The sequence below is a fragment of the Ursus maritimus genome, unplaced genomic scaffold, assembly GCF_017311325.1.
Source record: "Ursus maritimus isolate PB19 unplaced genomic scaffold, ASM1731132v1 scaffold_23, whole genome shotgun sequence".
In the NCBI taxonomy this organism is placed as follows: domain Eukaryota; kingdom Metazoa; phylum Chordata; class Mammalia; order Carnivora; family Ursidae; genus Ursus; species Ursus maritimus.
This window is the reverse complement of record NW_024424786.1, coordinates 8,998,575-9,026,517: the sequence shown is the minus strand read 5'-3', so window position 1 is coordinate 9,026,517 and position 27,943 is coordinate 8,998,575. Positions and strand designations below refer to the sequence as shown.

The window sequence follows — 27,943 nt, the reverse complement described above, 5'->3', positions numbered from 1 at the left end:
GCACCTCCACAAATAGCAAGTGATAGATTTTGCATTAAATTATAAGACCTACCTTACAACCCTATCAGTTACTAATAAATGTATCCCTCTGAAAATTCCAGTCAATCTTGAAGTGTTTCTACAGCATCTCAACTGCCAATATGCATGTAGCCAAAAGGCAGACGAATCAGGGAAGACATTCTGACGGCATAGTAGCCGCTCCTGGCTATCAACAAACTAAGTTGTCCTAGGAATTTTTATCAAAAGCTAGCTTTCTCATGACCGAGCAGAGAAACCTCCACAGAAGCTCAACACTGCATGATAAAACACAGACCATCTCTATATATAAGAAGATGCTAGAGAAGGGGGTCAACAAATTATGGGCCGATACCTGTTCTTGTAAATAAAATTGTATTCTAACAACCACACCCATGTATTTACCTATTGTGACGGTTACTTTTGCAAAACAGCGGAGTTGAGTCATTGCAAAAGAAACCTTCGGGCCCACAAAGCTGAAAATGATTTACTTTGTGGCCCTTGACAGAAAATACCTGCCACCTCTTGTGCTAGAGAAAAGATAAAGTGAAATATGGAGTAACCGGAGCTAAATCACTATGCACTGGGACCTCTAAGGGGGAGCCGGAGAGGACCCAACTCCGTAAGTATTTGAGGATGTGGAAAAGGATGTGTGCTGGGCGTAGCTCCTACAACACAGAGTTGAGTTTGACTGGATTTATTCTGTAAGATTCTGAATCAATTTTAGGTTATCCCAATCCACCTAATTCTACCAGGGTGAGTCTTTTCCGAGAGGAAAGATTATCTGATCCAGGGTTTGAAGACGACAAAATCTGGGAAAGAAGAAAAGGCCAGGAAAGGGAAGCAAAACAATTTCTACCAAAGAATGAATTAGCAGTTAGGTGTTACTTAGCTAAAGCACTGTTTTTCCTTGCATGAAGTAAAAAAATTGCATGTAATTCTCTGAATAAAGATTCACTATAGGGCTCTGTCAGTCAGATATAGGAATTGGTCCACAGAAAGAGCTAAACAGTATGCTTACCAATGCCACTCGTGAGAAAAATCTAATAATGATGATGGTTATAATAACCATTACCGCAGGCACTACCATTCTTCTTATAGGAACTGTCACTTACTGAGCATTTATCACATGCTAGGCATGAGACTAGGTACTTATATATTATCCCATTTAGCCCTCCCAGCAGGCCTGTGAAGTAGACTATTATTACCCTCAGTTTACAAGTGACGCGACGATGGCTGAGAAAGGTAACTAGGATATGCAAGTTTCGAAGTAGCAGAGCAGAGTTTCGAGCCCCCGTGACTACCTTCACGCTATTCATGAAACCCTCATGTGTCCCCACCCTCGTCCCACACACAGCCCCACCACCAAGGCCCCTTACCTCTACAGACACTGCAGCACTGATTCTCTGGGAGAATGTGGTCCTTTTCTGAGCAGTTCAGAGGAGGGCACGCTTCTGTAATTTTTACTAAAACTCCACCCTGGAAGCCAAATCATTGGGAAACAAAAAAATGTTCGTCTTTTTTAGTTGATGATACAAATATATAAGGCTCATCATTGTTAACAGCCTGCAGTGACAACAAGCTTCAATAATTAACAGTACTTCCCAGGAATTCTCCAATAATGACAAAGTCGCAAATGAAACTGATGAGACTCCCGGCACAGAAAGCATCCTTTTCTATGTCTAAACAGCTTCAGCTTCAACCAGTAATTTTTGAGTAACTTCTATGCAGCAGAAGGTCACTAACGGTGGTATGCCGCTACGAGAACAATGGGCTGTTGGATGGGGAGCCCTAACTTGTAGGGTTTGTGGATTTCTGCGTGACTACCCCAATGATGACCAATTTTGAATTCCCAACATGGTATCACTGACCACAGAGTCGGGAAGTTATGTACAATGAGCGCTCATGAGCTTTTATGAGTCAGCTTTAGCACTCTTGGACCACACGCACCACGAACCCAAAGCTACGGACCACATCTTCCTTGTGCTTGCTGAGTTCCTAGATGGAGTGCGGGAAGAACAAACAATCTCAACTAAAACCCTAGGACAGTATGGTAAGCGCTAAAATATGTTCTACAGTTCAGGCACGATAATGTGTCCTAAGAGAATGCTGCTGCCCAGGTAGGGAGAAACGATAAAGACGATGGCATATTTGAATAACGGAGTAAGGAAGAAGAGACTTTCCTGGCAGACAAAACAGGCAAGAGCCAAGGTATCCAAGTAGGAATGCACTGAATGAGGGTTAGAGGAGCACTAGATTTTCCGCTGTAGGTAAATAAAATTGCTTACAATAAAACTTTAAATATTCACCTGGTGAATCTTTATTTTTTTTTAAAAAAGATTTTATTCATTTATTTGACAGAGACAGAGACAGACAGGGAGAGAGGGAACACAAGCAGGGGGAGTGGGAGAGGAAGAAGCAGGCTCTCAGCAGAGGAGCCTGACGTGGGGCTCGATCCCAGAACGCCAGGACCACGCCCTGAGCCAAAGGCAGACGCTTAACGACTGCGCCACCCAGGCGCCCCACACCTGGTGAATCTTTATGACCTCATTCACCAAAGGCCTTCTTCGGTGACATCACTAGCATCTGTATTTAATTGTACTCTGAATTCTAAAAATTAGTCCATTAATTACTATTTTTAAAAAGGGGGTTTGAGAGTATTTTACCTAAGTTATAAAGTTTTTTCTCCTATTCCTAAGAAGCTGTTGACGTCAGCTAAGAATGAAGCTTGAGAAAAGGAGGCCCACTTAAGGTGAAAAGGTACTTCTCAACATAGGTGGGGGGAGAGGATGGAGCTGGACAGCCAGGAGGGACAGGGGAGATAGAGAGTTTCCCATTTCTGAGACGCTATCTTTCCTGTGGACCAAGGGACAAGAACTCCCACTTCATCAGGCACATCCATTCCTAATTATGAACATCAACAATTATAAACATACCAATTTGATTTCTAACTATCATCATTTGGATAATTTGCACCATGGCTTCCTCTCCTTTCTCATTTTTTTCAGCCTGACAGTCCTGCCTCTAACATTCCTTGTAGTGCCTTCTTGTCCTCCTCACTCTTGGTTTCTTGATCTGATCCAAGTTGTCCAAATCTCTTGCTTTTCCCCTACCTTTAAAGTGGCCCTAAGATCAGAGAACACAGCCTGCTACGCATGCTCAGTCTCCTTCACAGCTAAGTTCCCTTCTCACCCCTCAATCCAGGCCACATTGGGGGGTACCAGGCCTCAAGAGCTGGCACTGGTCCTAAGCCGCTGTGCCTACCAGCTGTACCTTAGTTCCTGCAACAGGGACTCAAACCAACCATTACAAACCAAGAGACATTCATAACCTTACTATCTATAGCATAAGCCTTAATGCACAGGAAAACAAACCGCTCACTCGCCATTAATGCCTCTACTTTTATCTTTTAACATCAATGTATTTTATTTTCTACTGTCTCCTTGCATAAATAAGAGTGATGGACACTGTCAGATCCCTTTAAGGAGTTCTGTGTGCCCATCCCCCAGCTTCTGAATGCTTTGCCGCTAATGGCTTATCCTTGCCACCCTCAATGGCATTCCTTGGACACTGGATCCACTCAGCCATGCAGGGAACAGAGACAGTGACCCACAAGTTCTCCACCCCCACTGCCATAACCCAAAGCCAGGGACTGACAGGCATGGGAGGCTCTCTGCCTCAAGGGGAGCCCGCAGCTGGGGTGTAATTTACACTCCAACACCCCTCCTAGAATCAATGGGAGGCCTTTCACCCAAAATCCCACCCTTGCTGGTTCCTTACCCTTCCCCATCCTGCATCCTCCACACCCTTACTGGTTGCTTCTGAGAGGGCTACTTTAATCAAGCATTCATATTAAAATCCTTAGTGCAGGGTCTGCTTTTAGGAGAACCCACACCAAGACAGTAAGATACATTTCATTCTTGCTGCCAAAAATAAAACCGTTCAAGATTATCTCTAGATGGTGAGATTCTGGAGCAATTTCCTTTTTCTTCCTTGTACTTCTTCCTCCATATTCAAAATTTCGGCATTTGGAGTACGATTTGCTTTTGTTCAAAGAAATATTTCAAATGCTATGAAGACTTTTCTTTAAAAAATCATCACTCACAAAAGTTTTTTTTTTATGACAAGGGCTTGCCTTGTCTGCTGATTAAATGAGACAATTCTAATCAACCTTTAACATATTTAATGAGCACGATAATTCCAAATGTTTCAATAGAGACAAACCCCTTTGCATGATTTTGAAAATAATATGAACTGTGATTACAGTAGCGTAAGTGCCTCTATACCCATTTAGTCCAGCCACATAATTAGGCACAAAACCTTTTTTAACTTTATTTTCAAAACTATTTCTGTAAGAAGTACCTGATAATTAACATTTTTAAATCCTCCTGATTATAGTATGTTATTTTCTGACCCCTAGAACTCTGTGTTGGTGGAAAAATATAATTCTTCCGTTCTTTCTCATTTAGAGTGACAGTCTCCGTGTCATTGGTCAAATAGAAACACTTTCAAGTTCTTTATTAATCACTGTGCTTCAACCTGAATTTCTAATTATATAAAAACTCACATCATTAAGTCAAAAAACTGTCGCTAAAGAAATGTTTAAGGGCAGCAATAATTGAACAAAATCGAGCAAGACTACTAGAAGGGTTTATTCATCTTAGTTTAAAAGAAAACAGTCTATGGGGCTCCTGGGTGGCACAGCGGTTAAGCGTCTGCCTTCGGCTCAGGGCGTGATCCCGGCATTCTGGGATCGAGCCCCACATCAGGCTCTTCCACTATGAGCCTGCTTCTTCCTCTCCCACTCCCCCTGCTTGTGTTCCCTCTCTCGCTGGCTGTCTCTATCTCTGTCGAATAAATAAATAAAATCTTTAAAAAAAAAAAAAAAGAAAAAGAAAAGTCTATTAACTTCTAAAAACACTAGGTGAAATTATTTGAAACAAGGGTTTGTTTCTTGTCTGATTGTGTTGCTGAAGCTTTAAAATGATCCTAGGAAAATGGAAATGAATGGATATCTAGGCACCCTTCTGTCAACAAGGGGTATCTGCATTTGAACCACAGAAGACCAAGAATTATTTATTTGCTCAGTCCTCCCAAAGATAGAACTTACAGTGTAGATGCCTAGGATTCCTTACAGACAACAGGTGCCACTGGGCATTAGGGCTTAACTCTTGAGAACGGCTGCTGGGAAGACAGTAGAGGTCCTGGCATGCTATGCCCATCACCTCCTCGCCCTGCTGACACCATCCATGTACCCCAAGGCTCCTCCATGGCCTGTTATAAATACTACCCCTTTATCAAAAGAATCAGTGAGCCATAGCCTGAACAACCTGGTATTCTCACACAGACTGAAAATGATCATTCAATTTAGAGGGGCTTCTGAATCTGCCCCTCAAAAATTCTGAGATGAGAATTATTTCCAAATAAGTCTAACACCATCAGAAATGGCAGAGGAGAGGCTGAGAGAGCCCCGCCTGTAAAGCCAGACCACACAGGTTCAGATCCCAGCTGGCTCACTTACTAGTTATGTGACTGATCTTCTGTGCCTCGATTTTCTCATCTGCAAAATGGGAATGATCATAGCACGCACCTGATAGGGTAATGATGAGGTTTACAGGAGAAAATAAGTTTAAAATGTGTCAAATAGTGTCCAGAAAAATGCTAAAAGCTCGAGAAATGCTACTTATGGTCAAGGACTCTTCTCTGTATACAAAGTAATCATTTAGTAAAGAACTGTAGCAACGAATTCATGACTTTTTAAAAGATGAAATCATTCGCAGGCACATACATACGCACATATAGGCACACACATACCACTGCCACACCACGCCGCCGTCTGCCATAGACTACGGAGCTCCCATGCACAGCATCGGCTGATGTAGAAAGACCACCGCCCCGCCAAGCCCACCAGACTGTCTGCAGCAATAGAATCTCTGCCATTCCCAGTGGCAAGCCAAGGAAGGGGGTATGGGAAATACAACAGGGAAGTCCAAGGAAGCTAACCCCCTGGGGGGAAACTGTGGCCCCTCAGAGACAGGAAAGAGGTAAGAGCCTTTCCTCTACCCACCCCCCTCAACCAAGGCCCCAATAAAGAACTGGATTCAATCTCCTCCAGAGCATCTCCAGGTCTCTACGTGCCTCATTCTCCTCAATCTTTAAAATAGATTCTTTTCCTCAGGGATGTGACGAAAAGTAAATGAAATGGTACAGTTACAAGCACTTACGAGGATGGGCTATTCTGAGGCACAGTGGTTCCTGTCAGCCTCTCTGGAGATGCCCCACAAACCAGCTGCGCTTCCTTGTAGGACTTGGGCTGCCCCTAATGCACCACCTGGTATGCGTGCCCCCGCCCCCTCCGTCTCTCACTCTTGCGCTCCTAGGATGGCACCCCACCCAAGTCACTGCACGGCTAGCTCCCACACTTTGTTCCAACAGCGCCTCTGCAGAAAGGCCTTCCCAGACCACCCACACCCACCCCAAAGCTCTCTCTCTCTTCAGCCTTTGTTTTTTTTTTTATAGGATTTGGCATTATATTGTATTTGGTTTATTTTATAATCTGCCTCCCCCTCTAGACTGCGAATTCTACAAAAACAGGGACTTTGCTGCGTTCACCGTTACACACCCAGAATCTAGTACCACGCTGGTACGTAGCAGCTGAACAAGGTATGTTAGCTGAACGGTTACTGAAGATCTCTGCTTCTACACTTGTATTCCAAGGACTAGAAGGGCGAGGCAGGCAGGAGACAGGCATTTTCTCACCATCTATAAGACACTCGGGAGTAGAAATGGTACCACCCAGAGCTGGCATCACAAACTGATTTCCCCAAAATCAACTCAGAACCTTTTGCCAGGGCCACCGGCCAAGCTCCCTAACTCCTAGTAACTGCTGGCTCCCTTCACCTTCTCACATCCTTCAATAGCTTTCCCAAGGCTGCCTGATCCACGGCTGACCACAAGCTAGCAGCACAATGACAGTGAGTGGGACCTTCCCGTCCTGGACGGCAGCCCACCGCAGAGTCCTTCCCCTCAGGGACCCACTCCGGCCACCAGGCTCCACTCCAGATCCCTAGCAAAGCCCATCCATGTATCTAGTAATTCCCCTCCCAAGGGATGGGGATCATAAGATGGAAACTTACTCTGCATTCCCGGCAGCTCTTAGTTAAAATCCGCTGGCCTTCTGCAAGGACTTTGCCTCCATAGATACATTTTGCTGTAACAAAAAGAGAAAAACACATCAGTCATGCTATGCAACTAACTGACCTCACAAGTGCCATTTAGCTTCAGTGAAATCTAAGCCATAGGAATCTCTTTACAGGGCTCCTGGCTGGCTCAGTCAGTGGAGCACGCAACTCTTGATCTCAGGGTCATCAGTTCAAGCCCCACACTGGGTGTGAAGCCAGGTGTGGGGCTAAAACACGATAGGAATACCTTTGTCTGGAGTAAGACATGGGGAGAGTGTAAGGACAAGTGTCAGGTCCCTGTCAAATGGTCGTCTTCACTACGTTTGCCATGAGTCCGTCACACTGAGGATATACAGCTATTTCAATGTCACCGCTGCTAGAGGAACTAGAAAATGAACAGATGTGGTCAGAAGTTAAAACAAGGAAGCAGCAGTGGTCATCTCCATGGAGGACAATAGCAGTACCTTTGATTCTTACACTTCAGTCATTAAATGAACAGGTAGGTAAAAGGGGACTTCAATGTTCATTCATCAGAACCTCAGCCACGATACAGAAGGGCACCATTTTTTTCTCTTGTGACCATGGGAAATGCATCCCCTTATACTCCATGCTCCTAGTAAGTTCAAAAAGCATTGAGAAATACAAACCAAACCAGTAAAACACTTACCAATGCGCTAGAGAGACGGTCTTTGGAAAGCTGAGCTTAGCAGGCTAATAGGGAGGGCATGAAGGAGAGACAGGCCTTGTAGAAAAGGTAAAAGCATAAATGGAACTCCCACCGTTCAGTTTAGATTCCACTGGGACTCAGTCCTCCACTCAACTTGCTGACTCACTTTAAAACGAGTGCAGGTATGTTACTTTGATCTGACCCTAAGGTGTCCCCAGCCACATTAACAGAAACAGGGAAGCAAAGGCCTGATTACTCCCTCTCCTGCACAGATGAGGCTCCTTCTACCCTGGTCTTCAGGAGAAGCCGAAGTGAAGACATGCACTCTAAGGCATCTTTAGCACGATGTGTCTTCTAAAAGCCACCTTAGCTCTTAGAGTCTCTGTTTCTGCATCTGTTAAAACAGGTTAATTTGGTAGTTTTCTAGTTCTACAATCTTCCAACTCTCATGGAATGTTCAAGTATACACAGATCTCAGCGATCAACTTGTCCAACACCTCCTGTTAGCCACAGGAAGAGGAAAGCCCAGAGATTTGTTATACTTAACATCATGACCCCGTAGCGGATGCTGTGACCTGCTACCCAGATCCCCCTCGATGGCCAAAGGACTCATCCCTGCAGCTGCTGGGGAAACTGACGACCACCAGCTCAACTGAACAGTGATCTAGGACTTGCCCTTGGTTGAAAAGAGCCACCTCATCCAAGGTCAAATGGTCTTCCTAGAACAGCCCACATACAATGAGTGGTTGGCAAAGGTAGGGCAAAGTCCTCACCCCTTGCCCCAACGAAGGGTGACTCTGAAAGATCATTCCAGCTTCAGAACTCCGTAGAGGAATGACTGAAGTGTTTTTTGTAACTGTATTGCAGTTCAACCTCTTTATCTGCCCAATTCTGCTTCCTTCTGGATCTCTCTCTACCCCAGAAGTGATTCGGACAGATCCTTCCTAATAAAGGACAAGCAAATCTCCATTTCAGAGTCTGCTTCCTGTTGGAACTGGACCTGCAACAACTCACACCTAACTTGAATCTGTTTCATTCTAGTATCTCCCTTCATGAATGGCACCATTACCTACCCCAGCATCCATACCCTACCACCTAGGGTCCTTTTAACCTCTCCCTCTCACTCAACCCCACAACCAATCAGTATCCAAATCATAACAATGCTCCCTCCTTTAATTTCTCAAATCAACCTACTTTGTCTATTCCCCACCACCTGCAACTATCTTCATTCCCTCCTCTTTAGTACTCCTATCATGTCTCCCTTGTTCTGGTCCCAACCTTATTCAGTTCTTCCCCACACAATAGACATACTTCCCCACACAATAGACATGTTTATTACAAACATGAGGCCATGCTTTAAAATCATTATGGGTCCCTAATCCCCTCAAAATATAGAACAAATTCCTTAATTCAGCAAACAAAGCCATTCAAGTAGCTCTTCCTTCTCTCTCAAGCTTCACAGCTTATCAATTCCTCTGCAGTTATTCCCCAACCCCCCAAACATTTAACCTCCACTAATACCCTAGCCACGCCTCCTCCTTTGCATCTAGGATCTGCACATACCATCATCCTCTTCAAGAAGAGGCAGCCTCATCCGCTTTCCCCTGGCAACCCCCCATTCTCTATGCCCATCAGTTTCAATGTAAGCGTGACTTCCAGCACTGGCCAACTGTCATCACTTGGTGCTTCCACAGTACTCTGGATCTAGCTGTAACACCTCACATTTTCTCAGTTGCCCAGTTCATCATATATCTCTCCTAACTGTAACCTCCATGCGGTCAGGGTCTAGGTCTATTTCATCATCTCATCTCCAGCTGCAGGATCAGCGCCCCTCTGGGATTAATAACAGTAACTAATTTTAGAATTAATGTGCCTGTACTTGGTAGTGAAAACCAGTCAAAAGTTCTGATTCCCAAATAAGAGTTCTTTCTGCTATTTAATGTGGTTTCAAACATTAAAAGCAGATATCAAGAGTATCAGGAAAAAAAAAAACCAGAAAATAGAGAATTTTCTAGATCAACCCCTCCTCCCTTCCTTTAAAAAGTTATCCATGACCATCGTGTATGCCTCAATTTTGTTGATCAATCAGTTGACCATGACTCATTGGTCCTAATGATGATGTAGATTCCCCTATCTATCCACAGGGGGGAGACCACACATCCTCCAAGGGCCTGGAATTCCTGCCCAATCAAGTCCCACACTCCCAAACACAGCTGCCGCCAACGCGGCAAGACAGTTTATTCCAGAATGACAGTTCTGCTAAATGCACTGCTGTCAGATCTGCCATCTGCTTCTTGGCCCAGGCTGGGAAGCAAAGAAATAGACTTTTCTTCCTCATGCTGCCCTTTGTCCCCCACAGAATGGTATAAGCCCACTTGCTACCCTGTTTTAAGACATTTGCCTGATTCCTCTCCTCTGATAGCAATTCTAGGAGGAGTTTGTCTGCAGACAGCAATGTCTTACTGTTTATATTCAGGCCACACACAGGGAAACATCCCTCAAATGCACCGGTCCTGTGTAAAAATTAAATGTCCACTAAACTTTACGTCCTCACATAGCAGGGTGCTTTGGGGGCTACGAATGACATCAACATCATGCTGCATGCCTCGGCCATTGGCACTGCTGCAGGATGTATACATGATGACAGTATCAACTCGCCACGAAATGATCTGAGCCCAGCTTTCACCATCACCACTGTAGGTCACAAGAACATCCCCTGCTTTCTCGTGTTCATCCCCATTTCTCTGACCGTACCCCTCCTCTTCTGTCACTGCCCTCCATACACTTGACATCAATCCTCATTATCCCACCTCTTGATCTACAGCCAAAAGGCTCACTTTTGCTGTCTGAGGACATTCAAGCATAAGGTGAGTCAGGCTCCAGTGCCTTTGGCTGGGGCATCTGGGACTCCGTTCCAACAGCTTTCAGTAGGAGTACAAATGTAAATGGATACCTGAAGCCTTTCATATCACATTGGGGACATGCAAACTAGAATATTTCACAGTGTACGACCGTGAAATTGAAATCTGGCACCAACACACACTTCTCGGTGATGTCAGAAACAAATGTACTGACGATTTAGAGAAATAGTTATTCAACTGCATCTTTTTTCCACCCACAGACACGGGGCCCTTCCAATTTGGACCTCATTTCTCCAGTGCCATGCCTGGACACTTTCGCCATCTCGGTGCACGCTGAATAAACACTTGACAGGTGGGACTGGGCACCCCTGTCAGATAGGGACATTAGGTCGCTCTGTCTTTATTTAGTATGTGTACCCTACACACACTCCAGCCACCCCGTGGCCATCAGTGGGTTAGAATATCACAATCAGCACTCCGTACTGCACTCTAAAGGAGGTGGGCAGATCAGGAAGGCTAACACCCAGGAACCCTCCATGCCCCAGTAAGTTCATTCACTGATCTGGCTCCAGATACCGCCTCTCTGAGCAAATGCCCACATCACGCCGGCTGTCCCCCCAGCACCTCCAACTCACAGATGCCCAACAGAATGTACCACACCCTGCACTACATCCTCCACCTGTCTCAGTTCTGTTAATCACAGGAGTCTCCTACAGGCTCTTGTTCAAAACCTGGCAACTTCTCCCTCACAGGCGCTCCACCCCAATGTATCTGCCTCATACAGAAAATATTATGGAGTACCTACTGTGTGCCAGGCCTTCAGGCCATCACTCACATCCATCCCCTCTTTTCATCTCCCCAGGTTGGGGGGGGCGGGCGGGCAGTGCCTGACGGCCTCATCACCTCTACCTGGAATATGTCTGAATCCCATACCCAGCCACCCTGCCTCCGGCTCTCCCAATGCAGTGGCCTTAGTCCAACACTTTGATTATGCCCCAACCCTTCCCTTGAATCTTGCTTTTGACTACCAAAGGCAACGCAATGTCTGTGTCCTTAGTTTCTGCACATAGGATTCTGTCAGATGTGTTCTCACCTACCTTGATGACATGGCAAACTCCTATTTATTTGATAACACCCTACTCAGCTGTTACTTACTCTGTGAAGTTTTCCTAACACACACATGGTTCTGATGGAGTTAATCGCTCCCATCTCTGTGCTATGTCCGCTCCCTGCGCGGTGTGAGGGGCGGGGCGGGGGGGGGGGACCGCAGTGCGGAGGAGATGGGTTAAGAGCATCAGCTCTGGAGCCAGAGACCACCTGGGTGTTACTTCGGCCCCATCAAGGCTGAGAGACCTTGGATAAGTGACCTCTCTGTGCTTCAAGTTCTCACCCGTAAAATGGGGAAGACAGTGGGGACTGAGCCGGGGTCGGTGGGGGGGGGGTTCATTGGAAAGGCTCAACACAGTGCCTGACATAGAACAAACGGTCCACACATGCACACTGCTATACCCAGAGGGAAGGACAGTGCTGGGACAGGAAGCTCAGTATGAATGGCTCCATGAATTCAAAGGAACAGGATCGTCCTTACCCACCCCACACCCACCTTTGCAGATTGCTACTTCCCGCCTACTGAACCCCTGTTATCAAACAGAATATCTCCTTTCCCTCTACCACCTCTTCTCCTCCGCAAGTGCTGTGTGGCACAGCAGAAGATTCCCTCTCCATCATCCTCTCTCCACTCCCCACCCTTGATGGTAGTTCTCAAGTCTGTTTACGGAAAGAAAAGCCTGCAGGGCACCGCTGTTCAGAGATTCTGATTTAGTAGGTCAGAGTGGGGCCCTGGGAATAAACTTCTGGACCATCATGTCCACAAATGAGGCATCTAGAAGATTCTCCTGAGTTTTTCCTGATGCCTCCAAAACAGAGAGAAGAACTTCATAGTAACAGGATCTGAGACCTCCATGACGAAAGCTACATTGTTCTTGGAGACCTCATGAGTGTCTGGGCCTTTTGCTCATAACAGAGGGAAAAGCACTTTTTCCAAGCAATGAACTAAGACATGAACACTCAAACCAAATTCTTTTTCCTATTTCCAAAGAGAAGCCCCCATCTTTACGTGCTGCATGAACACTAAATCAGCCAACAGAACCATTTGTTTTTCTCAGAGTTCCCAGAACACTGCTCCCCCCAAACCCAAACAGAGGTGTAAGAAATTTCATCCAAAAGGGGCAACCAAAGGAAATCTCCATCCTTTCTCTGATATGAAGGTATTTGAAACTTCTAGAAATTCTACCTACTAGTAGTGTTGGAACTCTGCTTTATTAATCCTGGTTCTTCTCTGCTCCACTCCACTGTTCAACCCACCACAGTTATCTTTCAGAAGGCTAGAAATGTTTAGCTTGGTTCCACTTCCTCCAGGAAGCACCCCAGGCCTACTACCGATGTCCCGCTAATCTCCCCAGCACTGTCCCACAAGCCATCCGTCTATGTCCTGATAGTGTCTTATCCATGTGCCTAATGTGACTGCACGGAGAATCCTAGACACTGTAAATCACCTAACTTGAAAGTGAGCCCTCTGCAGCAGAGAGAGCCCATTTACCACCACCCCAGGCACCAGCACTCAGGAACCGCCTAATGCATGTTTCCGTTAAAAACTATGAAGAAATGAAAACGCTTGAAGCCAGAAGTTCTTAACCTTTGAAATTTCCAGAGATGCCTTATAGCATTTCTTTTTGGTTTACCTTTGTTTAACTAGTGTTTATTTTTACTTCCATTTTGTTAAACTTACAAGCATATCAAACCATCAATCAGAGCTGCTGAGAAAATTAGTACTGCCTAGCTAAATTGCTATGAATTCCAAACAAAAGCAAAAACAAAACAAAACAAAAAGATGTTTTAGTTAGCTGTATATCAGCATGTTGGTAAAATCGTGTGACTTTCTAAAATATTTTTCAAAACTTAAAACTCTCAAATGAATTGGAATAAAAAAAAACTGACTATCCCCAATACGTCTGAGGGGCCAATGGGACATACAACCAGGGCCTTGAAAATGGCAGTGTTTTGGCCACTGATGCTACCCTGGAGAGCAGTATCTTAAGAAAATATAAAATACAAAGTGTGTCTTCTATACAAAGCACATTACTGAAGAGTAATTTATAATAGTGAAAAGTGGGAAAATTGGGGAATAGTTAAATAAGTTATGCAAGCAAGAGCCAAACAATGGAACACCATCAAGATCATTGAAGTTTATACAACTGGGGGGTGGACTGAAGGAGGGCATGTGATGCAGTGAGGACTGGGTGTTCTAGAAGACTGAGGAATCACTGAAGTCTACCTCTGAAACTAACACTACACTATGTTAATTAATTGAATTTAAATAAATTTTTTTTAAAAAGTTTATACAGTGTTCTTTAAAGCACAGGAATATATTTAAGTGATAATAGTAAGTCAATGGGGGCACCTGACTGGCTCAGTTCGTAGAGCATGAAACTTGATCTCAGGGTCATGAGTTCGAGCCTCATGTTGGGCACAGTCCACATACATATGTAGAAGTCAATGAAGTAGGATAAACATTATCTGCACAATAAGATCTCAACTTCACACAAAAATAGAATTTAAAAAATGAAATCCACTGAAATTTCAAGAGTGACTGTTTCCAAGTGGTGGTTATTAGGAGAGATTTTTTCCATCATCTTTACTCCTCTGAGTTCAAATGTTTTGAAGACCCAGTGACGTTGATATTTTTGGTGGAGAAATGATCTTGAATGAGGACATGTTTCTAACCTAGACTCTTGCTACAGAAGACCCTACAGTTTGATGAAAAGACGATGGGCTTTGCAGTCAGGCACCGCTAGTTTCCTAGCTCACCGCGGTCACTTACTAGGTCTGTGAGTTAACTTCCCTAAGCTCCCTCTAAGACAGGGATAATAATCCCCACCCGAAAGGACTGCAGGGAGCAGTCAGTAAGCGAACATAAGTGAGGTACCCACATAGTAACTGGCACATACCAAGCGTTCTTAATGATTAATGACAGCTTTGGCTCTTACGGCTGGTCTCCAGGCTCACTGCACTATTTCAGATAAAATTTTTTGTAAAACAGAGTAAGAATATTTAAATCTTGTAGCTTGGACAAGCCAACTCTGAAGGCAGTCGTGTCAGTATCGTAACTGAAGCTCACCTCGAAATTCCTAACAAAGGCCTTTTAGTAACAGGAAATCTGGCCAAGACCTCAGAAACCCTAAATACAGAATCTGGGCCTTAAACTTCATCATTCAGAAGGGTAGGGATCAAAGCACACGGAGCTTTGCAGTTGTGACCTCACAGATCAATACAACCCGTTACACCAGGTGTTTGACCCTAGACAAGTAGTTAATCCCTGTGAACACCAGTTCTTTCTACAGAGAATGGGAAGAATAGTAATTAGAGTTGATATGAGGGGTTTTTTTTTAATAGCCTATGTAAAGTATCTGCACATCAGAGATTAAAATATAGAAGTTTTTCTTGTCATACATTTAAGATCAACTTCTGGTACTTCATGTCATCAATATTCATCAGCTGGGGCCTGAACATTGGCGGGGGGCGGGGGGCGGATCTCAAAGCCCATAGGACCATTCTGACCCTCAGTCAGTACTTACGTCGGCAGACCTTACAGCACTGGCCCGCAATGTGCACAGGAAGGGAGTCTGGGGAGCAACTGAGAGGGGGACAGGACATCCTTCGACATTCGACAGCGCCACTCTGAAGAAGGAAGGACAGGGAAAGGAATCTCAGAAGTGCCCTTGGAAATTTCCCGTTGTGGCAAAAGCTCACTTCTCATCCCAGAAACCTCATCAGGCAAAGAGAAGCAATGTGAGGAATTCCCAGTCTACTCCAGGATCACAAATGAAGTATTTTCTCCAGCCCAAATGAACCTGTGCCACCTCAATTACTTTTCTGATATACATCACTGGCTTCATTCCACCTGCCCATGTGGGCTAAGTAGATTAGGCAGAAAATAAAAGCCTATTTTTACAAGAACATAAATAACACCTTTCGCAGACCCTGTCAATCATTATCGAGGCTCTAACAATCTATTTTGTATTTTCCCCAAACAAAGGCATTCTTCAGATATTAATCAAATAATTTCAGCGGCACAGAGTTGACATACTAATTTTGGGGGTGCTCTTGAATTCTCTGAAACAGATGGAGTATACAAACAATGGATACCCTGGAAGTTGGGGTGAGGGTAGGGGGGAGAGCAAGCCTTGCGAGTTTCTGAAACACATGACAGATACCTTGTAAACTGTAATAAAAACATCTAAAAACTAATTAATTATACCCCCTTTTAAAATGTATTCTAGTAGTGAAAAGTTGTGAATGAAGCTAACTGTCAGGATGCTTAAAAATCACAAGAGTCCCTTCCTCCATCTGATACTCTCAATCCTCAAACTCCAAAAAGTAAGTTTGTTAGTAACAACGTTAGGTCATATTAAAGTGTGTTGTCGAATAGAAGCTGATTTTAATTTCCAAGTATTTACAGATGAAATGACACTTCCAGGTTCCCCTCACAATTGCTCAGGTTGCTGGGCAGAAGTTTTGTAGAAAGATCCGAAGGACTTCTTGAAGTCAGCATTGTATATTGCAAGACCAGATTATACAGTAAGTAGTGAAAATGCCCCCTTACAACTATGTTTATTTACAAAAAGGCTTACTCTGCAAGTGCAGTTCCGGCAGTGATCCCCGTCAACCCAGGAGTCTTGATCTCGATAGAGAAGTCCACTCACTTGACAGGTCTTCTCGCAGTGACAGTTTTCCAACTGACTAAGTCTTGTCTCTGCATAGTTTAACTGCAAATAAGAGTTACTAGGTGTAATTACTTTCATTCAGTTGCAAAGTTCTAACAAAGCTAACAGCAATGGGGGGGGTGGGCAATCCAAGGAGGAGGAGGAAAAAAAAAATGCTCAGAGCCGCTAACTCATTCTTAGCCAGATTTAAAAAAAAAAAAAAAAAGGTGGAATCAATCTAAGCTGAAGACATATTGGCTCCTATGGTCTAATGAGCACCAAATGAGACATTAAACTGTATCTCAGGGACCTCATGGGTGTACATAAACACGTGTGCTTCCAGCTCAAGCCCACACAGAAACACTCATAATGAATGCGTTCTCAAGGACTCATTACAATGTTTACAGGAGATCTAATCAGCAGCTCCGATGCACTTACATTTATCTCCCACCATTCTCTCCGTGTTTGCACACTAACCAGAGTGTCACAATTTTCAGGCTGGGAAGTCACCGCTTCCCCTCTTCTGAAAAATTCCTGGGAGCTGGGGCCAGGAAAAGGGAAATGCATACAAGGATCTAGTTTCTCCCCTACGCAGGAGCCCCCGGAATGAATGCCCCAGGAATCCACCTTGGTGTTCAAAGGTGAGGAGAGGCAACCAAACCCTTAGGTAAGATCAGGATTTTGAAGAGAAGTTTTTTTTTCATTTTCCTAAGTCACCCAGCTATTATCAGTAATCATGGAACCTTAGCATCTCTGACTTGAAAAGGGTTATAAAGTTTAAATGTTGTGACAAGTAAGCCCTTCCGGTGATTCACCAGCCTCTCTTTGCAGGTCTACAGTGGCAGAACGCTACCCTTAAAAACTTTTTTTTGGTTAGCTCTGGATGTTTGAAACCTCTTTCTTGGTATAAGCTGTGAACTCTCTCCCCACTCATCCTATTTGACCTAGTTTTGCCTTATAACCCATCCTAAGCAATCTACTCTCTTCAAACATCTGACGTTAGCCTGTCTTCACACCTGCTCTGGGCCACACTCAGCACCACTAGGTTCACTGAACAGCTCTCATGATAGGAGTCCACTCCTCTCTCCTGATCACTTTCCAGGCAGCTACTGCACTTGCCTTCAAACATATGGTGCCAAAAAAATTCAGCTTTGATAGAATCTCACACATACTCAAGTGTAACTCAATCCAATAGCTGTATTGCCATTTTCCCCTTTTCTTTAGAGACTGCCGTGACTGAAAAACAAATACTACTTTATAAAAGTCCAAGGAGTTTCTATTTTCCTTCTCAACTATACTTACACGTCCGTGTCTTCAATATTTTCCCCACATAGATCAAGCCAATCTCTGATCCAAGTAAGACTATTTCAAGCCAATATTTTGGATATAATGGTTGAATATGGGTTGCGGACTCCCAACATCTTTCTCTAACTACGGTTCCATTCCATACATGTTCCTCTCAATTACTCCTACCAGCACTGCCGAGCACCATTCTCTAAAAAGGAAACCCACAGCTTTTGTCATTTATTTCATTCTCTTCTTTCATTCTGTTCTTCTCTCTCAAGAAGAACAGTTCCCCATCTGCCTTTTGTGGGCAGTACCAATGGGCAGGGAAAGAAGCAAATAGGATGCTAGACAAACCATATGCACCATCATCAGCCCCCCAAAACTCGGTGTTAACTATGCCTAAAATATTAGCTTCCTAGGAACCCTCCCATACGCACAACCTTCCAAAAATTCAGATGCATGTAAAGCTCTAGCTTTATTAGAGTTTCTAGAATCCATGATAATTAAGTTCTTTGGGAATTCTTTAGGGAACACATCAAATACACTTCTTAGAAATTGGTGAGGTCAAGTGAGTAAAACCACATATAAGAGGTGGTAAGAAGTGACAACTTATCGCGTGTTACTTTTACTTCATTTCTATAGCCCCTGTACTTCCTACAAAAGGGTAATGACTGATGGATGACCTTGGGGTGAAAAAGAGTTCAACTAGACCTGCATCCCTCCCAAAAGCAGCTGAAAACAGTGTATTTGTGAGAAGAAATGAGCCTCCCTCTGAAAATCTGGAACAATCTACTGCCTGCACCACTCCAAAAACGTCTTAAAGACTAAATGACCCGAAAGGCAATTCTGTGACTGCCCAAGTTTCCTGAAAACCCAGGAATTTGCCTAAAGGCAGTATTGTCAATTTCCCATACTGTCCAACAAAACTGAGCTATGCTCACCTACAAAACTCAATACCAAGAAAACCTCGGTGTTAAAGGAAGCCATTCTCAGGGCAGATGTTTCCCTGTTGAGCTCTTTATATTTTTTAATATATTTAGCCTTTTCTGACAACACTAAAAAGCCCTAATCTCCGTAATAAGAAAAGCGCATGAGACAGACACAAAAGTGAAGACATATTAAGGTGAAAAGCTAATTTTTCAAAGACTCTTAATATGTAACTTTGCCTTCATTTTTCCCCCTGCTAAATCCTAGGATAAAAGGACAAAACAACTCTGAACCAAAAAATGAATTACAATTTGTCACTGGTATTAGCATGCTGAATTTACCCAAATTCATTTTCAAAAGCTATTTCTACACTACCTGCCATTTCCTCCAAGAATGCCTACAAATCCAAAATAGATCCAGCAGCAAATCTACATCTCTATTCAGTCTTACCTTTGTTCACGCATTTATCTAAGCAACCACGGACAGAATCATTTATTCTTAAGTCTACACATTCGAAGACAGACATCAGAGGCCTTTTTCAAAGTAAGAGGTCAACAAATGGATGAGTACATTAGTCATGCAGCGGGTTGCGCTTTTCTTTCTTTGAAATACTATTTATTTGGCATTTGCTACATTGAAGGGAAAAAATCTTTTATTGCGTTAAACCTTTAAGCTTAACCAGAAAAATCACTATTGAGCTCCTCGCAACAATGAAAGTCTCAAAATTAAATATGTTACAAGCTGAAATGCCACTCCAAGTGCTGCTTGATTTGCATAAATAGATTTGTCAAAGATTTGAATAGAAGTAATCAAATTCCCGGTCTCCAGCATCTCTTCTTCCTGAGCGTGAAGGCGGAATGCAATTACAGGACAGGTGGGATGCAAGAGCAAGACAGGTCCTGACCCCATCACATTGCTGTACCTGGCCCAGCAATGGGGTTGTTCCCACACTGTCAAGACTGAGAGAACTTCCAGAGCAAGGCAGGGATTGGCGGTGTCTTGGACATGGCTTAGGGAAGGTGACAGAAGACAGCTTCCCTGCACCTTCCCCACCTTGAAAAAAGGTTCATTTTGCCAGAATGCCAGGATTCTTCAAAGAGGGCTCTTATGTACCCTGACCTGTAACCTGAAGGTATGCGCAAGCTGGTCCCGTACTCAGCAAGGGCACAGACATTCTCCAGCACCCCCTGTCCTGGAGAGAGAAAAGAAACAGCAGGCCCTCCTGGGCAGACCCCTGGGCTCATCTGATGTCTGCATCTGTTTGATGGGATTATGGCTACCAACTCCTGTCCAGCTTCTGCCCTGGGCTTGCTCTCTGGTAGAAGGCCATGGCTTTCCACTAGGACACCATGTAAGGACTCTCCGCTGCTTCCCAAGACCTCCTGGTACCTAACTCTAAGACCAAGAATCTGACAGCAACTCGCAGCTGTTGCCAGGCTTCGTGATGTCAAGCCACAAGGCAAGGTGGGCATCTTCTTAGAGACCATCTTCCCCTCGTGGCTGCCTATTTTTTTCTAGGTTTAACAACATAAAATGAACAACCACAGCTTATTGAGTGCCTACTGTGTGCCATCCACCAAACCAGACCTTTAAGTCTCACTTGCCTGGTCTCATATCTTCATAAAAGCAAAATTAATTGTCACCCTTTTATAAACAGGCAAACAGCAACTGAGAAAAGGTCAATGAGCCTCCAGGTTCCCACCTTGATGGCTGCACAGGGTGCAGGGGAGAGGAGGTAGGGAGCAGGGTCTGCCCATGTTGGGAGGTCTTAAAGGAAACTCCTCCATAAAGATGCGGCCCCCAAGGCCTGTATCCTCAGTTTAAGAGTACACATAAAGGAAACAAGGTTTGCACCAAGCAAAGAAGACCTTCCTGTTCAGACCTTGGCACAGGCAAGAGGGAACTATCTTCCTTGAGAATTCTTGAAGAATTCTTGGCTGAGAATTCATCTGGCCTATCCCAGGTTTGCAGTGCGATTCTGAGCAGCCTCTATGATCTGAAAACCTTTAAGGAGATCATGGAATATAAGGTGGCCCTGCATGGTCCTGGCAGAAACACACACCATGGGAACCCAGGACTCGACATCTCAACAGATTTCCAAGGAAATCAATCAACTACAACCAAAAGGGTAAGTTCAGGAGCTTTGTTCTTGCCCTGACTTTCCCCCTCCAAAAGCTTCTACAAGCTCAATGCTCATGTTTCACTCCCAACAGGTACCATCTGAACACACATTCCTCAATTTGCTTTGCTCACTGTTCTCACCTCTCTCTCCATCCCCACTCTGGTAGCAGCCAACCTGCCTCTCTCCATCTGTCATTCCTTCTTTACTTCTTTTCTCTTTCCCATCCTCCCTTGTCCAACTACAAACTTTCTTAGTCAGAATCTGAGCCTGAGTCCCAGCTTTCAGAATCTGAGCCTGAGTCTCAGCTCCACCATCCATGGTCTTGGGAAATGTTAACATAACATTCCTGGAACTGAGTCTTCTCATCGGGGAAGGGGGCTAATAAATCAATCCCACTCACAGGACTGTTGTGAGGATTAAAGTGATAGGGAATACAAAACATTTAAACACTGTTACTAACACACAGCAAATACTCAATAAATATTACCTCCTACGACTGACTTTCCAGCTTTTTCTAAATTAGGGGTTGACAAATTAAGACCCATGGACCAAATCTGGCCCACCACTCATTTTCCTCAGGCCTGTGAGCTAAGAATGATTTTTCATTTTCAAATGGTTATATTTTAAGTGACTATATTTAAATAAATATATACGTAATATTTTCTATTTTGCCTCTTGGCCTGCAGAGCTTAAAATTAACTAGCTAATCCTTTCCAGAAAAAGTTTACCAACGTTCCTCTTCTAGATTATCGTAGATTGCAAAATTTTGCAGTGAAAATGGAAGTTCTCAGTTTTCTAATTATAATTCTATTCACGGTTTGGAAGAAACAGACTTATAAATCTTCCGAAGTGCCAGAGGCGGGGTTTAGAAGGTGGATGAAACCATTTTCTGCTTGCAATTGCCCACAATTAGATATCTACTGCCTCACAAATGCCCATTTTACATAATAATGTTTGGAGGACAGGGCTCAATGTGGCTCCTAGATAATGTATGGCTAAAAAGAGAAAAATGGCATTCTCTGCAGAAGGAAAGAACAAGAAAGAAAGGGGCATCCTTCAAGCTGGGGAACCACAATCACCTGAGACTGAGTGGCATGTTTCTTGTTCCAAAAATTCGGTAGCAAGCTAAAATATAATTAACACTATTGAGATCAAGCTGTTCCAGACAAAATAAAATACAAGTCTCTATATGCCACAAGATGGGAAGGCAAATAATTGGCTGCATTTCACATTTCCACGTATTCTGAACTGAAAAGCTAATCCTTCAGCTCGGAAGTCTTACGGTCTCTCACAAAGGTCTTCGTCTCTCCTTTCCAGACAAAAGACGACTTGGCCAAAAACCTAGTTTGAAAGAGAAACCTTATCTTCGGCAGCACAACCGATGGGTCCAGAACAGCCCTGCCTCCCAGTTTCTTACCCAACAGTTTGTTTGTTTGTTTGTTTGTTTGTTTGTTTTTCCCCATGTGCCATGGCTGATGGCTGGGAGCAGGTGGAATAGGATTAATGTATCATTTTCACTGTTATTAATATTCTGCCTTTCTCAGAGTATAATGTCTCTTAGGCCCAAACTAATTCCTTCTTCGCCCTAGGCTGGGACTCCCGTCCAGGACTGATTGGTATCATAACGACAGCATTACTGTCAACACAGGGCTCCGGGCTTTTCATTACGAATCTAAACTTCACATATTAAAGCCCCTAACTGTTTACACTTAGGGCTCCACCCTCGACACCTTGTGGAGCAGAAATCATGTCTTGTTCATTACCACCTCCTTTGTGTCTGACACAGAGCCTGGCAAACAGCAGATCCTCGAAAGACAGTTGTTAATTGGATGATGGAGAAGAGAAAAAGATGTACAATTATAAAACTGAATGTGTTAAAAGGCAAACTTTGCCTCCTCCACCGTGTAACTCAAGACCAGTCCTGAAATGAATCACATCTTAGAAAAGTGATATAATGCCTTCTCGTGACAGTAATCTGTTCCTAGCAATGGCTCTTTTGCCCTTCTGATTATTGGCAATTATTCTTACATTCAAAATGCATTAACTTTTAAGCAGCAGTGCCTCTGACCATATATCATCTCGCAGTGTTACTAGTTGAATGGCCAGTGGGCAAATTCCTTTTCCTCTTCCAGGGAATCTACAGTGATACATATGGCCTTTTTCTACCAACCATTCTTCAAGTAAACATTTTGATACAGCCTAATAGTATCAAAGAGGTAAATGGTTATGTTTACTATAGGTAGCCCTATTTCAAGTAAGAATAGACCGTTTTTATAGTAACATATTGCAGATGCCAAGGCTAAAAATGTTTCCATTATAGCGTATCGCCTGAAATTCCACATAGGATGGAGAAAGAAATGAAACATCACGAGTGAAATTTAGATACCTACTTTTGCAGTCATCTTGGCCAAAAGCTCTTGCAAATCCATTATTCCTTGCACCAGGCTTAAGAAATCACTGCAAGTTGGACAAGCTCAATAGAGAAAATACAAGAAATGTTAATACAGTGCTAATACAATAAAGAAATTTTTACAATAGTAGTTGGTTGGCTATGTTGCTTTTCTGGTTAAGTATTACTTTGCAATTGGAGTGAAATCACCCAGGATTTCAGGTCTCGGTTTTTTCCTTTTATTAATAAGAGGAAAGAAACAAACAGGAAAAAAGGACTATTAACTGAAAAGGCAATAGGACATTTTTAAATTAAAATTAAGCCCTCGTTTTTATTGAGAGGTGACTGGAAAAATGTGAATTATATAGAAAAGGAGAAACTAAACTCATATCTTAGCCAACCAATTTAAATAAATGTTTACTATTTATACTATCATATTAAAACTCTCTTCCTGTATCAACCCACAGAACCCAAATGGCTAATGTAGTCTTTTTCTTACCTTCCAATGGTAATTCTACAAACACATAAGCTTTTTTAAAACTTCAAAGACACAGAACCATATAGTATAGATAATAAATTATCTCCCTATCCCCACTACCTCAGAAGTCAACAGTTTTATGCTTCGGGTGACATGTTTATTACCAATAAGCTACATGATATTAGACATATATAAATGCTTCAAGTTGCTACTTACTGCGATTCAGGTTCGGACATTGAGTTATGTATCCATTTGGCATAAAGATGATTTTCCCATCTTGGATGATTCCCTTGATAACAGAAGAGAGAGGTGTTGAACAAGATGACGGTCACCAGTTCCAATGGCCCCAGTGTAGTCACATGCTCTCTGCAGGGCACATTATTTTTTACAATACTGGTATCCTCACTCTAAAGGTAAGTTTGCCTGAGTCTCCAATGAACTACTCCAAACCATCCTCCTGTGGAAATCTCGAAAAGTACGCGCATCTTGAGAAAGATATCATTAGGCACCCCTGGTGGATGTTAATGACACTGTAACAGGAAGGATCTACCAGTAAATGTTCTTCAACTATTGAACCAAAAAAGCACTGATGAAACAAAAATTTCCTCAATGCCTTAGTCATCCTGGAACATTAAATTTTGCTAACTTAAATGATTTTTTTAAGCGAGGGAGAAGAGACAATACAAATATATTAAAGTTTTTTGATTTAGTCGAGGAAATAAAATGAACACGGAGAGAATTGCATACAATATTCGCTCTCTGCTGAGTAACATGAGTGTTTGTTGGTGAGTCTTAAAACTTGCTCAACATCTCACTGTGAGTAAAAGGCGGGGCGGGGGGAGGGGGTGTTTTAATTCTGTAACTTAGCCTGGAAGAACAGCCCTGATTTAAGAAAGTCTTTGAGACTACCATCTTGCAATGACAATAATGACTTGACTTTTGGATTTTTTTAGTTGAACATCAAGGTTTTGGTTTTAGGGGATTTTTTTTTTTTTACTTCTTGATTAGACGGAAGAGAGATTACAGAACAGATGGAATATGCGGAAGCCAGTTCAGAATATTGAGCTTAATCTGTAAATAAAATATAGGCCTAAGATCGTGCTGCAAGTCTTCCAGAGGGGGTAACATTTATGTGCTCATCTTCTAAACTGACAAATGCTGTTCTCTGCTTGTTTATTTCAAAATGAAATATGAATTGGAAACATGAATAGAAATAACAGGATCATAAGACCTCTTTCTCAGAACTGGATACGTTTATTAACCTTTTCCTCTTTGAAGATGATGCAGTATTTGTGATTTTAAGAGGAGACAGCCTCCGCATGGGGAGGAAGCCCCTGCCACTGCCCAATACGAATTTGTGGTCTCTTGTAGAGAATTCCAGAGAGCAATCCGTGGAGCACTACCTAAGCCAATCAGCTTCTCCCTGGCACAAAGCTGCTCAGTTTCTCAAAGCAAGTTCATGCCTTTGAGTGCCCAGGGCACCTTTCAAGCACATTTGAGAAATAGGAGAAAAGCATGGGGTTGGAAGTCAGGAGGCCTGGGCTCAAGTTCTGGATCCATCTCAAGCTAACGGAGTAAACTTGAAGCAGTCAGCCAGCCATCCTCTCTGAGCTTCAGTCGCTTTCTCTGGGGGGAAAAAGGCTGGATGCAAAAGCTAAAGGTCCTTCCAGCACTCAACCTCTGGGTCAGTGGAATAGGCATTCAAACCAAGATGGTCACACTTTAGATTTCCGTGCTCTCACTACCTTTCAAGGTAAACAAAAAATTAGACAAAGCTCTAGGTTTCCATCAAAGACCCTTATAGAGAATGGAGACACACATCAGAAATCATCTGTCTGATCTGAATAGGTTGACTCTGGGTGAATTCATGGTAACCGACTATCCCAGGTCTGCTCAGGATTTAGTGTTTCCCAGGACCTAGGACTTCCAGTGCTCAAACAGACCCATAGGCACAAGGGGACAGTTGATCGCTGCAGGAGATGTGGAAGTGGAGAAAGCACATGTACCGGGCAAAATCAGGCCCATCTATTACGTGTTCATCAGAAAAACCTAAATCATTCTTATTTTTCATCAGCCGTGGAAATGGCACTCAAACCCAGAGTATACTTGTCACAGTATTAATTACCTTTCCAAAAATGAATGGAAAATCCATTTGAAAAGGCTATCCCCTCTATTCACTCAGTAGCAATGTAACTTAGTACATACCAGTTCTCCTTTTCCTATTTTTAAAGGTGACTACTGATTTTAGTTACATTGTAAATTACAAATTGCCTCTCCCACACCTTTCTTCCACCTGCCCCCATCATCATTTCTGCCTTTCCACTTTTAATCTGACCCACACAGGGGTGTTACACAGATCATTAGGTGAAGGTCAATGATGTTGACTTGAACACAAACAGAAATAAGAGCTGACAGCTTCTCAATGCCCATTAACACCAAAATTCAAAGTACTTGGTATTTGTTTCTGAGGAAAGGTCATGGGGGTCAGCCCACATACTGGCATGAATACTTGTTCTTGCCAAATAAATCAAGGTGGAAATGTAATTTATTTGAACGGATGGAATTCCATGCTAGACTAAAAGAAGGATGGCCATACATTGTACAAACACCAGCTGCAACCCAAAGAAGTCTGAGCATGTGTGTGTATACACACACACGCACACACACACGCATATATATCCTAGCACCCTCCCCCAGAACAGAAACAAGAAGGTTTTGCACTGAATTGCCATATGAACTCTTCTGTACCTGGACCTTTGGCAAAAGCAGCATTTGCTAAGCATGTAGTTTTCTTTAGAAAATGAAAGACGTTTTACAAAGTATAAACCCATAGAGAAGCTCGCTCTTATTTCTCACAGCAAAGTCATCTATGACAGTTTCTATTGATGGTAATGTTCCTTCAAGTCCACAACTTCTCCCGAAGATGAAATAAGAACAAGAATTCCTATTTGTTCTTATTCAACTTTAAATGTATTTACACTTAATTGAAAAATGCAAGTCTGGCAGGGCATTTACAAGCGGGCCTCACCTGATCTCGTTTTTTCAGACCCTTGCTGTATTTCACATCATTAATCATAGCAGTGCTTCCCAAACTTTGAGTTTCTTAAGAATCGCCCTGAGTAAAACACCTCAAGTTTGAGTAAAAACCTTGAGTTTAACATTCAGATTCCTGGGTCATCCCTCTCACTCTGTTTCAGGAGGGTGGAGGGCCCCAGAAACTTCATTGTTAAAAGCTATCCAAGAGGATTCTAATGAAAAGTCAGAGTCCCGCTTTAAAAAACCCTGCTCTATTGTCAATCATTTGTGGGTTTTCTTTTGGGGGAGGGGGAGAAGCAGGAGGCTTTATTCATTAAAAGTTCACAGTGGTGAAAATAGCATCATCCAAATCCTAATATATGAATAAAATCTCTGATCTGGAGCTGAATTGCAACCAACAGAATTACTCAATTTTAGACACAATGAAGGCGAAGTCATATTTTCATTTCAGTGTCCCCTGCAGCTTTTATTATCGTATATTTCACATAGCAGGCACAATAAATACTTGAAAAAGCATCAAATTCCTAAAAGCTATGAATTCGAGAATATTGAGCAATATTTTCAGAGCTGGTAGAGTCTGTAAAGATCATGTAGGATATCAGTTTTTAAACTAGGGGTACATACTAGAATTTTAGAGGAGGTTGGGGAGAATGTCAGATATGTTTTGAAAAAGCTTCCGGGCTGATTTTGATACATCCAAAGAGAGCTACTGATGCAGGGCCAGATCACCGGTCACTTGACCTATGAAAAACCTAAGGCATTGGCAACCTAAGTACCTTTCCTAAAGGACACCTTAATCTTAGGCCATTAACTACAGCTCTACTAACCCCGAAACCAGCGCTAAGCTATTCTAACAGGGTTTAAGGAGAAATAGATCATTTGAGAAAGTCTCATAGTTACATGGGCTAACAAGATGTTGCTAGAACAAGGTCCTGTTGTCAAAATGAGGTTTTATCTTAATTGCTTTAACAGAGAGATACTTAATCAACCGAACATAAATTATTTGCATTAAATGCCAACCGTTTGCTGAAATAGTGTTCTGGTGAGGGCAAACAAGAGATCCTTTTAGGTAGCTTAATATTCTCCCCTGCAATCTTATTTACACTATTAATTTGCTGAACAATCCATTTTCTCATTGTTCCTGCAATGCTAAAAGCTGGGAATCTAAATAATCCCAAAAGTGCAAAGCCCACATTAATAAACTTTCATTATTAGTAC

General features: G+C 43.0%; 1 protein-coding gene across 2 annotated transcripts in view; it reads right to left on the bottom strand.

Annotated features, from left to right (window-relative positions):
• Positions 1–27,943, bottom strand: part of NELL1 (neural EGFL like 1) — an 821,556-nt gene that overhangs the window by 616,162 nt on the left and 177,451 nt on the right. For both annotated transcript variants that reach the window (XM_040638900.1, XM_040638901.1), the window contains exons 6-11: positions 23,906–23,978; positions 23,213–23,295; positions 16,415–16,549; positions 15,359–15,461; positions 7,152–7,225; positions 1,395–1,494 (exon numbers count right to left, since the gene is read on the bottom strand). In XM_040638900.1, the coding sequence (XP_040494834.1) occupies positions 1,395–1,494; positions 7,152–7,225; positions 15,359–15,461; positions 16,415–16,549; positions 23,213–23,295; positions 23,906–23,978 (568 nt within the window). The remainder of the gene's footprint in view (positions 1–1,394; positions 1,495–7,151; positions 7,226–15,358; positions 15,462–16,414; positions 16,550–23,212; positions 23,296–23,905; positions 23,979–27,943) is intronic.